The 12,787-nt window shown below is 36.5% G+C and overlaps 2 protein-coding genes across 2 annotated transcripts in view; one reads left to right on the top strand and one right to left on the bottom strand.

The window, feature by feature from the left end:
- LOC120329605 (uncharacterized) overlaps positions 1-12,787 on the top strand; it is a 75,929-nt gene that overhangs the window by 23,463 nt on the left and 39,679 nt on the right. The window lies entirely within an intron of this gene.
- On the bottom strand, positions 868-12,615 carry LOC120329604 (uncharacterized). Its single transcript, XM_078118535.1, has 11 exons — positions 12,342-12,615; positions 12,153-12,270; positions 9,592-9,650; positions 9,395-9,434; positions 8,754-8,873; positions 7,871-7,996; positions 5,518-6,243; positions 5,188-5,313; positions 4,361-4,426; positions 3,517-3,725; positions 868-2,939 (listed from the first exon to the last, which is right to left on the bottom strand). Exons 2-11 carry the CDS (start codon positions 12,220-12,222, stop codon positions 2,745-2,747), a joined length of 1,737 nt encoding a protein of 578 aa, XP_077974661.1. The 5' UTR covers positions 12,223-12,270; positions 12,342-12,615; the 3' UTR covers positions 868-2,744.

Here is a 12,787-nt window from a genome sequence, read left to right as displayed (position 1 = left end):
AATTAGAGCCGATTTTATCCCTTATATGGTAGTATGTTTATATTTCGTTCGAGCCTTGGCGGGTCACCGGAAAAACACAGTGGGTCACTTTAGGATCCGCGGGTCAGTGGTTTGCCATCCCGGGACTAATGGATCCTCCGTGATGAATTTGAGCTGACCCCAGTGACCAACAACCTCCATTCAATTTCCATGCGTGTACACCACGACTTTAAAAAACCTCACTTGAACCTTTAGTAACCTATATAGTTCCTTTAACCGATTTCCCTACCCACTGCCGTAACTAATTTTAATTATAATTCCCGGTATTTGATTAATAATAGTATTTGGAATAATTTGGTGAGTGAAGCAGGCCTAGCCGACCTTAATTGTTGTTCTACATTGTTTGTTTCACAGCAAACCAATCACAGCAAACAAATTCTAAGTCATGTGAAACCACAGTAGAAGTTGATTTAGAAGTCTTATTTATACTTACCGTATTCAAAATTCTGACCGAAATTTTAAAGTTTTGTAGTCAATTCTCATTGCATACTTTTTCAGTACATCATTTGTGAGTGATGCACGAATCTTCGAAGGATACGTAAATTCTTTAAATTTCAACGGAGTTCCGCGGAAATGATCTGATTTCTGGGAGTTTGAGAATCTCATTTTCTTGGGTTTCGAGTCAAAATTTGGTTTTCTATGTGTTCGAGTTTAAATCAGATTTCTTTTTCTGGAGCCCTAGTGCTCAGCAATTACTCCTGGAAAAACGTTGTCTTATTTGGATAGAACTATTATAAACTCCGATTCTCCGATTAAGATTAGTTTTCTGATATATAAATTTAGTCTCTATCATTTTTAGAATACTTCGATAACGTTTTGTAATACAATTTTATTCACACAAAATAGCAACTAATATTTCTGCACTGAAAGTTAAAATTATTTTCCATGAATTTCATTTGTTAAGTTCAGTTCGTGAAAAATAATTTGAACTTTCACTGACAAAATATTTTGCCAAAAAATGATAAGATCCAGAAACACATCTAACAAATAAAATATCTGTATATACATATTGTATATCACACTAATCCACATACAAGAAAAATGGAAAGCAAAAGAAATGAAATTTTTAGATGTTTTGAGAGCCCGAGGGCTCCTGTTTATTTTATAAAAGACGATGATGAAATTTATTTTAATTTTGATGAATTTCTATCATTTTCTCATATGTTGTTCAGGTCGCACCGAAAATTTAAATTCATTTCTCAGCTTTCAAACTAATCGCCCATAAAAAACAGGAAAATGTCTTATTTAGTGGCGTGATTCAAAACAATTAAAACATATAAAATAGCAAATATAATAAAAAAAATCATCAATCCTTATAATTCACACCCAGGATAGAATGTGCAAATAAAATGTATGAGTAATGAAACTTGTTGATTGTAAAGAGAAGGCGACGCTGCAAATGATTTTAATTTTGATAACTTTCTGATAAAGTTGAATTTCTTATATTTCCTCCAGATCACAATAAAACTTTAATTTTAAAAAAATCGAAAAAAATTCAAATCTAAAAAACAAATCGAAAATTCGAACCCAAAAGTTTGGGTAAATCAATCTTATATTTGTAAAAGATTTTTCAGAAAAAATCTCCTAATTAATGAGCTTATTCAATATGGGAGAAATATATCCATCGAAATATATGGACATAGCAATTGATATAAAAAGGTAACAACATCGACTATTGGACTTATCGGAAATAAATGTGGAAACTATGTTAGAATTATTTTAGACAAGAACGGCTCTAAAAACAATTATCTTTACACACAGACAGCTTTCACTTAAAGTGCTTTTCTCGAAAGTCAACCTTCTGAAAAGGTGTTCGTCGGTTAAAACAGTAAAAACAAAAGAAAATTCTGGTCCAGCAGTATGTGTACCAATATGAAACCTATGCGCAGGGGATATATTCACTTGGATAACACAGACAGTTCCCGAACCCGTGATAGAACTAAAATAAGGAAAATTGGAATAAAATCATGGCATAACCTTAGCCTGGTACACATGCTACGGGAGTACCCTATTAAACAATTCTGTTTTTTTTTCATTTATGGTGATTTTGAATTCGAGTTTTTTTGGTGATTTAAATTAATGACAAATATTCAAGGACTTTTTTTTTATAATTTTTAAAAATTGAAATTTTAAGGTATTTAGAGGTTACAGATACCAAGCCGTTATTTGAGAGGTATCATTCTAAAATTATTTACACTCTCTCATAAACAAATTGGGCCAAAATAATACATTCAAACATTTCTTGAACACATCTAAGAAATAAAAATTGTTTGTTTTGTAGAAATCTAACAATGAATGCAGTTTTATTGAAATTTTTACCCAAGAAACAAGTCAGGCTTATACGCAAACTCTACCATCGTGACGTTTTAATGCATTCATCAAATACAAGTATCGGTAAATTAATCGTCTTATACACGTGATAAGTAGTTACCCTACACCCCAACTGTATCCCATGGGAGAGGTATACTACACACATATATATTTACTTCATATGCTTGTTGTGGACCGTGAAAATAATAGGTTGGGGTGTAAATTAAGTTGCATGTGTGGCTAAAGAATATTCGGGAATACAAGAACATCAAGTTCAACTGTGGAAATAGTAATTTAGAGTTTTAATTAGGATATTAGGGTGAATAACAATTACTCTTAAACCCAAGTAATTCTACAGTTTTTTTGTTTATAAATAATTCCGTAGATAGTTATAATTAATTTTCACAGATGGCTCCGTGATATACATTAGAAGTAGGAGTATTATAAATCCCTTGATCCTCGTCTTTCGAGTCTTGATTGACATCAACAACAACAGTTGTGTACGATGCGTCGGAATTCGGATAATTCTCACGCCAAACCTGAGCTGACAGAGACATAGCTTGACCCGTCGTTGAATACAGCTGACCGTTCTGTTGAAATAAAATATGGCTTGAGAAATATAACAAATAGCAGTTTAAGAATATAGTTGAGTATGGTTAAACCAGTAATCCTTGCCATATGCTCTGACAAAGAAAAGCAAACTTATTTGGTTTCCAGTAAAAAACTAAATGAAGCGTGACATCATCACGTGATTATTCTGATCAGTCACACTTCAATGATTTTCGTTGGTGGATGAGAATTGAATGGAATAGACACATAAAATCAAATAAGTATGGATTAGTCTTCTCTGATTTAGTATCAAAGTTGTAAAGTTGAAGCGTTTCACTGGTGTTGCAATCAAATTGTTGAATTATCCGGAAACGTAAGTTTTTGTTTGAATTTTTTGATAGAAACTGGAAAACGCTGGAAAACGAATTTTTCTTAATTCGGATGGATTCGACCTGAACATCTTTTCTATCCTACAGTTATATGGGTTTAACCCCAAAATAAAAAATAATTAGACTTGGTAATGCGGTAACAATATCGCCCATAACATTTATATATAATATTATAAATAACAATTTATTATGGCCGCATAAGCAAAATCATGAATCAGACACAATGTACCTTGTAAGTCATTCCCGCACGAATCCAAATCCATGACCTTCCATCAGGAATCATTGATCGTAAATAATCCAGAACCAGGTTGTAGTGTGTGACGTCATAAATGTTAGCCAGTTTGTTTCCACAAAGAGTTTCGGCAACGCTCAATGAGACGTTCCGTGCTTTGTAAACGATCGCTTGAAAACATTTGGAATTATAGAAAAGGCCACATTCTGAAAGAAAAATAACAGTCAAAAAAGTTTGAAGTCAGATATTTATGAAACTGATATTAAGGAGAATATTCATTTCTACGTTTTAATTAATAACTTTTATTCAGAATAATTGTCTTTTGTAGTTTTTTACACTAATATGATTGTGAGCTATTCAGTAGTTTTGATCATACGCCATATCATTTGCTATAAGCAAGATCCCGCAAACTCACTCAAAAATAAAGTAAACGTTTCTCCGAGCAAATTACTAACAACCAATTAGCTATTATAGCTAGGAGATAGCAGTGAAATATGCGCTGGATAATACATACCGATGGGAGTTGAGATTAATATGAGCAAAAAAAAGCTATATCGTATTGAATATTAGATAACTGGAGTTCTTGATAAAACTTTTTGTCTCAACGACGCGAGTTCATAGACAACCGACACGATCTACAGTGGATGCCGCGATTAATCCACAGTATCAGTGGTTTCCTGTGTAGAGTTTCTTATTCACTCTCAATGTGTAAAAATATCCCGGGCATTTTAGAAATAATAATAATAGTCTATCAGGGGCCGTTTGTGCATATTTTATAATGTTCATACAATCTACTAGTAGATGCAGAATTTTTTTTACCCCGCATTCACAATTATTATACCTTCAGTTGACAGTCCTTGAGTGGCCACAATTACTGAGGTCATATCTTCTGTGGTCGCCTCATTTTCTGTGAAGATAAAATTACATTTACATTTCTGTTTGCCCACAAAGTGTCGAAATTGGCTTCAAGTAAAGTAATCGTAGCTATGAGCAAAATATGGGCAACCACTGAGCTATTAAAGCAATTTTATGGCTCGAAAAACCGGACTGAAATTTCACATATGTTATTTTTGACTTTAATCCTACAACGCCATTCTAAAATTACGTCATTATTGCTGGGCTCCTCGCCGCCGCAGGATGGTTCACGAAAACGCTGGTACATTTTGGCTTCCTCCATCATCAAGTCCATGCTTCCGAAAACAAATAACTGGCTAAATAATCTCATACCGACATGTACTAGTAACCGGAAGAGAGGGCTTGATTCGCCATATGATGAAGCCATTTTAACGGCTTCCGTCTACCCCGGGATAAATATGTAATCCTATCCTTTATTTGTCAAAAACCAACTCACCTACCAAATATGGACAAGAAACAACGTAACGGCGATTTCTGTGTCTTGTATAGTTTAGTATCACGTGTAATGGGCGTGGCCTAACCATTTTTTGCATATGTTTCTCTCAACCTCATCTCACTATGTCATCCAAAAAATACGACCGTCAAAATATGAGAGTCAGGAATAACACTTGAAAAAATATTTATACTATGCCCGGTATAATTACTTGTGATACTGAACTATACCAGACTACCGATTTTTCGAGTCGCACGGTGAAACGACAGCATCAAAAGACATAAAGTGAGTGAAAACGAGAAAGATAAGGCCACACCAACCTGTGCTTTGTTCGCCTTTTGTAGTTTGTGGTCGCACAATAGAAAGAAAGGCATCCTTAGTTGACCATGGGGATGTAGCAGGAACGATTGAAGTACGGGCCGAAAAAATTTTCTTGTCTTTGTATCCTGTGTGAAAAAGTGAGTTTATATTACAAGTTTATAGCAAGATTATAGTTTTGGGGACTTCAAGGCGCAACTGAGTTACTAAATGGCAATGTTGATATATTTCAAAATTTGAACAATTGCTGTATAACCGACTATTTGACTGGAAATGATTTTTTTATTATATATATAAATGCATGCGATACCAAAAAACTTGGACTTTCATACCCTGCTGCGTGGTCGTTTCTTTGACACCTACAACAGTGGGCGTGGTCGTTTCTTTGACACCGACAACAGAGGACGTGGTCGTTCCTTTGACACCTACAACAGAGGACGTGGTGGTTTCTTTGACACCGACAACAGGGGACGTGGTGGTTACTTTGACACCGACAACAGAGGACGTGGTCGTTCCTTTGACACCTACAACAGAGGACGGGGTCGTTCCTTTGACACCTACAACAGAGGACGTGGTGGTTTCTTTGACACCGACAACAGGGGACGTGGTGGTTTCTTTGACACCTACAACAGGGGACGTGGTGGTTTCTTTGACACCTGCAACGGTGGGGGTGGTCGTTTTATTTGTATCTGCAACAGAGGGCGTGGTTGTTTCTTTAACACTTACAACAGAGGGCGTGGTCGTTTCTTTGACACCTACAACGGTGGGCGCGGTCGTTTTATTGGTATCTGTAACAGAGGGCGTGGTGGTTTCTTTGACACCTGCAACAGAGGACGTGGTGGTTTCATTGACACCTGCAACGGTGGGCGTGGTCGTTTTACTGGTATCTGCAACAGAGGGCGTGGTCGTTTCTTTAACACTTACAACAGAAGGCGTGCTCGTTTCTTTGACACCCACAGCCACAACTGAGGGCGCTGTCGTTTTTTTGACATCTGCAACAGAAGGCCTAGTAGTTTCTTCGACACCTACAACAGAGAACGTGGTCGTTTCCTTGACACCTATAACAGAGGGCGTGGTTACAGAAATTAGATTTATTTTTAAACTTTAATTTAACAGATCTAAACCATGAATTATTAATGTTTTTTTTATATTTTATTTTCGGTACAATAATGTCAGCCACCATTAAATTCGAAACCACTATAGTGAATGGGACTAGTAATTGTGATTTTATAAGCGATTGTCTGAATGAGGTCTTTTTCTGGAACTTTGCCCCACAGACACTGTCATATCATAAAAAATGTCTGCTGCAAAATACACGATGTCATAAAACGTGTTTCCACTTTGCGAAATATTTCTATTTGATAGCCACGGAAATGTAGAATTATAAACTGAACGTTATTAATTACGTGCTTGTTTTTATTGTTCAAATCTTGTTTAAATTTTGAGTCAATTTAACGATTTTTCCAATTTTTAGGAAATTTACGTTATTGCGTTGTATTAAATGTATTTTGTTAGGAAGCTGATCAAGTTTTTTCAAATTTCTTTATTTGATTGGAACCAGCTATCCATACCCAAAATATAATTTGAGCCCCAAAGACGGATCTTTTGAAATTACGGGTCACTTTAACGTTTTTATTTTAACGTTACGTCATTCGCTGAGTATAATTAAATTCTTTTATAATCTTAGCAATTTTCATGACATCGTGTTTTTGAGCATCAGGATCTTGCTAGCGTGATAGAGGTCCTCCCCTCTGGAGTCGAGACAAGGCAATCTTTGCTGTTTTGGGCCTCGGGGGCTGATCAATTCTGTGCCTCAATAATCTGGACTACATTTTGACATATGTTATTTCTGACATCCCAACCCCATCTGACTACGTCATCCAAAAAACAGGCCCGTCAAAATCTACGGACGTTTTTTCAAGATTTTTTTGGATGACGTAATCAGATGAGGGTCAGGAATAAAACATGCAAAAATGGTTATGCTACGCCTACTAGAAGTATTAGTGGTACTGAACTATATTAGACTCGAACATTGAAACGCCAGTATCTGAGGGCACAAAGCGAGGCAACGCTCAGACTTTGGACGCCATCTTGAGGCAATTTTGTTTTGTTCTATATCAAGGCGTCTTTCGGGGATAAAGAAAGTCATTTTTCAAGAATAATCGTAGGCGATACGTTGATATCCTATAACCAAGCAAATAGTAAATACGGTGCTCCCGAAGTATGCGACCAAGATGGCGGACATCGGAACGTAACATGGGTAACAGGTTAGGGTTAGGCGATAATTTTTTTCCAATTTTCCTTATTTTAGTCCTATTATCAGTTCGAAGACTAGCCAAGAGCCTCCCGTTGTATTTATAGCTAAAATTATGGCCTAACCCTAACCTAGTACACATATTACATTCCGATGTCCGCCATCTTGGTTCGCATACTTCGGGAGCCCCGTAAATACATTTAGTGTTTTTGTGATTCGTTTTCAAATCTCACTTCAAACAAAGCAGCGCTAGACAAGACAATTACTAATACATAAGGATCCACTTTTTATGGAAGTGTCGCAATTTTTCCTGTTGTGGACCTCAGGTGCTCGAGAATTTCTAATTAAGATATTTAACGTGTACTAAAAAGCGTTTAAGGGAGAAATATTTTTCGAGTGGAAAACGAGAAAGAGATAAGGCCCCCACCAACCTGTGCTCTGTTCGCCTTTTGTAGTTTGTGGGCGCACAGTAGAGAGAAAGACTTCCTTAGTTGACCATGGGGATGTAGCAGGGACGTTTGAAGTACGGGCCAAAGAAGTTTTCTTGACTTTGTTACCTGTGTGAATAAGTGAGTTTATATTACAAGTTTAGAGCAAGAGTTATAGTTTTGGGTACTTTAAGGCAGTGTTCCCCAAATTGTTTTGAGTCACGGACTCCCGTTTGTCAATCTAGTTTTTGACGGACCCCCATCCTATGTCGTATCAATTTTTGTGCTTAAATAACGAGAAAGGATAATGTTTCCTTTGACAAAATAAAACTCAATCTGAATTAATTTCGGTTCATGCCTCTTTTTTGCAGTAACGGTAACGGGCTCAAATACCCATGGCAAAGTCGCACAAGTTATCGACTGATGATGACTCAGTAACCCATACAACCAACTATAACGACGATGTAGCTCTGTGACGAAGGTCCACCTCACAGACGCTAAAAGCAAGAATCGTTTTACAAAAGCTTTTTCACTCCCATTGTTAAGGTTTCGCAACAATAACGATTTGAGATTGCGTGAACTTATGACTTCATCTCATTTACGAATGATTATGTGACAATGTATCTACGTTAAAATGTATACGTTTCAAACTCTTTCCATATCGTTGCGGACCCCCTGTGCAGTCGTCACGGACCCCCAGGGGTCCGCGGACCCCAGTTTCGGAAACCCTGCTTTAAGGTAAGAATGGGACACTGAATGGCAATGAAAATATGTTTCAGTTTGTTTTTTTTTTTTCAGCGCCTTATTACCGATCATTATGACTGAAAAGGACTTTTTTGTTATCCATTCTAGTGCATGTGATACCAAAAGACATAGATTTTCATACCCTGGGAAGTGGTCGTGACACCTATAACAGACGGTGGCACTGAGTTCGTCTCTGATTTTTCCATCACCTTTTTTAATTGATTGAGCCCATTTTTCATCCTGTCTAATCGTTCCGTTAAAGCTGCGAAATACAAATAAAAACAGAATTCAAATTGAGTCATCAGTTTTACAATTCGTTTTGAGTGAATTTTTGTTAGAATATATGAACCCTTTTCTCTCTGGTTAAAAATAATAAATATGAGATGGGTATTGCTAAATTTTGAGTCATGATTTGATTGTAAAAAATGTCGCAAAAAATATAAAATGATTGAAATTGACAAACAAAACGATGGTACTTCTGAAGTATGCATACCAAGATGGCGGACACCGGAACGTAGTATGTGTACCAGGTTGAGGTTAGGCCATAATTTTATTCCATTTTTCAGTTCCATCACGAGTTCGTAGACTAGCTAAGTAACTCCCGAAGTATTTGTACCCAAAATTATGGCCTAACCCTAACCTAGTACACACACTACGTTCCGGTGTCCGCCATCTTGGTACGCATACTTCGGGAGTACCAAAACGACTGTTTGCTATCAGACCGTGTGACAAATATAAAAATAGCAAACGTATTTTGAAGGAAATTATATTGTGGGCACGAACCGTCCAAAGTCTTCTCATCTTCTTTAGTGCAATGTCCTTTCTGAAATAGAACAAGAGAGAAATGTTTGAATATATGGTCAGGAAAGTTGCACATCCGTGCAGTAAGGCCTTAGCTTAGCGAGTGTTCCCCATAAAATAGTGTTCCCATGGATTAAAGTGAAATACCATCAATATGAAACTACTACTAAAGCTCTCACCATGAGTTCTCTCCAAGTAGGTTGATCGTCGCAAAGCATAGGAATCCAGCATTTCTCGCCTGTTGAGTGAAAATTGAAGTTAAAAATAGAACGAATTGTTCATTTTAAAATAGGTTTATACCAGATAAACGAAAGTTATTTTACTGAACTTTTTTCATAACGAGCCTAATTCAGTACATATTTCCTTATGGTGAGCATTCGATATTTAATTTTATACTGCTACCCACGTCATGCGAGCGCACTATTTTTCTCGATGCTGATTGGTCGAATCAAATTTGAATTATTACGCCCGCCATTGGAGAACCTGATAATGTTAGCGATTGTGCGGGTATGCGTAAAGATCTGATCCATATCAGCGATTCAAGTACTGGTTTCTCAGAGAAGTTTCAATATTTCTGGCGAACAAAAAACTCGGGAGAGTTGAATTGCCTCATAGTTTCCTGCTTTTATTTATACGTCTTCCTACCCGAACAAGACTCTGTGTGAGCAGCCGATAAGTAGATTTCCTTATCTGAAACGTTTTGGTTTTCAAACTTGAGTTTTAAATTTCGCTATATACGCTTAAATGCTCAGAAGTGTAAAAGGCGAGCGGACACTGATACGTAATTATCTGCTATATTTGTGATGGGCAGCAATCTTGTTGATTCAGCTTTGCTTATTCAGTTTAAAACACTCTGAGTGAGGTGGTGGGTATAAAATGGAACCCGAGATTTTACCACCGCAATGCCAAAATATCCGAGTTAAACGCTTTACCAATAGGCCACCACGCCCGCTAATCTATGAGCGATATTTCACTTCTGAGCGTTTGAGTGTATAGGACGATATTTAAAAATCAAAACGTTCAAAATGAGGAAATCTCTTTATCGGATATTTTGAAACGAAAATCGTTTTACAATGAAAGAAGGGCCATTTTGTAAGATCCACGGTCATGTCAGTTTTCGAGACTCCCCTTAAACAATGACGCCATAAAGAGTATATTATGACGTCATGAATAAATTGCGCGGTATTTTAGCTGCTGTCAAAATACGAACGCTAATAGCCCAAGTTAATTGTATGGTAGATTGGGAAACTCCGGCCGTAATAAAACGACATGACACCCGAGTACGAATTTTGAATTTATATAAATTCATTATTCTTAATTTTCAAAACGGTAAATATTTGGGGCGAGAATTTATTTGATTAATATCATTGGTAATTATTATTCATCGATCATCAATATCGGTAATATCATTATTTTTCACATTCAAATGTCGGTTTAACCTTCATCGAGAGACCGAGGTTTGCCATATTATTACACCGTCATACCGGCTTCCCCTAGGCCGGAATAAATAAATATTCTTCCCGATACAGATATTCCAGCAGTGAAGCGAGAAAATATATCAATCAACCTGTTTCATTTCACAGTTACGGCGTGTCGCCTATATTAACTAAATCGCCGATTTACAAATACATTTAAAAGGTGTTAAAATTTGTTGAATTCGACAGATAAAGTGTCTTTTACATCTTCTATTTGCACAATTTTTTTCGGTGTGGGTTCGGAAAAAATGTTGGAATTTATAAAATAATGCCACCAATACACTCTTACACTAAGAACGGATATTATTAGATTTCTGGATTATATACTTAGAAGAACATAAAGCCTTCAGGCCTTTTGAAAATCAATGACCTGATTTTTGAAGTCTTTATATGAATTTTAAATAACTAATCTTCTGTACATACCACTTATTTTCATATTTGAAAATCGATGTGGAAGTTTTTATTATTTATTTCATTCTTTGCTTTTATGAAATCAGCAATTAATATAAGCCAAACAAAAAATAACGGTATTTTCGAAGTATGTGTACCAAGGGGTAGGCCATAATTTTATTCTGATTTTCCTTTTTTTAAGTTTATTACGAGTTTGGGGTCTGTCTGTGTTGGCTGAGTGAATATACCCCAGCCCAGGCGAAAAAAATTTTAGTCACCTCCATATTGGTACACACACTTCTGAAGCAGCAAAAAACAGTCAACTCTAACACTATGAGAATTTTAACACAAAATATTCCAAAATATTATTCATTCACAATTATTGAATGTGCAGCTTCAATTAGAGCAGCTCAATTATCTTGCCTGATTTATCTAAAGTTTTATTTGATGCAAGAATTACCAACTGAGTATCAAATATCCAAAAAAAAATATTTATTCTATTGCGCAGAGGTGGGTGAGGTTTTGTGACCAGAGGTTAAAAATTTTGCCCACCTAGAATGGCGGGCCATGTAAGGGTAACGTAATAAATTGAATTTCATGAACAATATTTACAGTGTTATAAAAGCAAAAGTGGAAAACAAAAAGCCTCGTGCAAAAACTAAATTCAATCACAATCTCAGCCAATTTCTTGAGTTATTTTTCAGCTAAAACATCCAAATTTGGTTACAGTTTGAACGTGGTAGCATCAGGCTGGCCAGATTGAATAACGTAACGGAATTGAATAGGCCATCGGGCCGTACTTTGCCCGTGTCAGTTACAGCGGGCCCCTAAAACAAACCTCGGGCAAGCAAGCATATTATATATATTATACTGACCTTTGATCAATAAACAAGCCTCCATCAACAGTATTAGTACGATGAAACTGTGTCGAGTCGGAATCTTCATTTCGAATCCAAGAATTTTGTCAACTTTGCTTCGATGAAAGTAGATTTCCTAACAGCAAAGGTCAGAATGAAGCTTCAATCTATTCGCATCGGAATATATTCTATGCAAGCTTACTCACCACTCTAGAGCGGGAAAAGAAATTGTTTTCTCTCTTTCAAATGTCAGGAAACGTGTTGCGTCACAAAAAGAGAGTTTAGTTTGGGTTGCTCTTTCTATCTTTATGAAAAGACGACGTCACTACCACGCTCGTCCTATTTGGTGGAATTCTGGTACATTTTGCGCGATATAGCATAATAACCGCCACCATTAATTTTATTCTATGAAAATACAGGTCATACTCGTCTTGCCGGCTTTAAGTATTGCAGGGCCCTTGCCGAAACGGACGTCGCTGGCCCAGTGTCTGGGTAGATATAAATGTATATATTAATTAGGAATTTAGGGTTTGTAATGATTTAAAAATTTGAATTTCCAGGCCAATCTGCACTCCTCGCCCTCACTCTAACTGAAGAAATAATAATTTTTTTTTATCTTGAGCGGAAGCAAATGATTTATTGGCGCGGGCTTT

This window comes from Styela clava, chromosome 12 (genome assembly GCF_964204865.1).
Source record: "Styela clava chromosome 12, kaStyClav1.hap1.2, whole genome shotgun sequence".
In the NCBI taxonomy this organism is placed as follows: domain Eukaryota; kingdom Metazoa; phylum Chordata; class Ascidiacea; order Stolidobranchia; family Styelidae; genus Styela; species Styela clava.
Note: the sequence above shows the minus strand (reverse complement) of the source record. Positions and strands in the feature narration are given on the sequence as shown.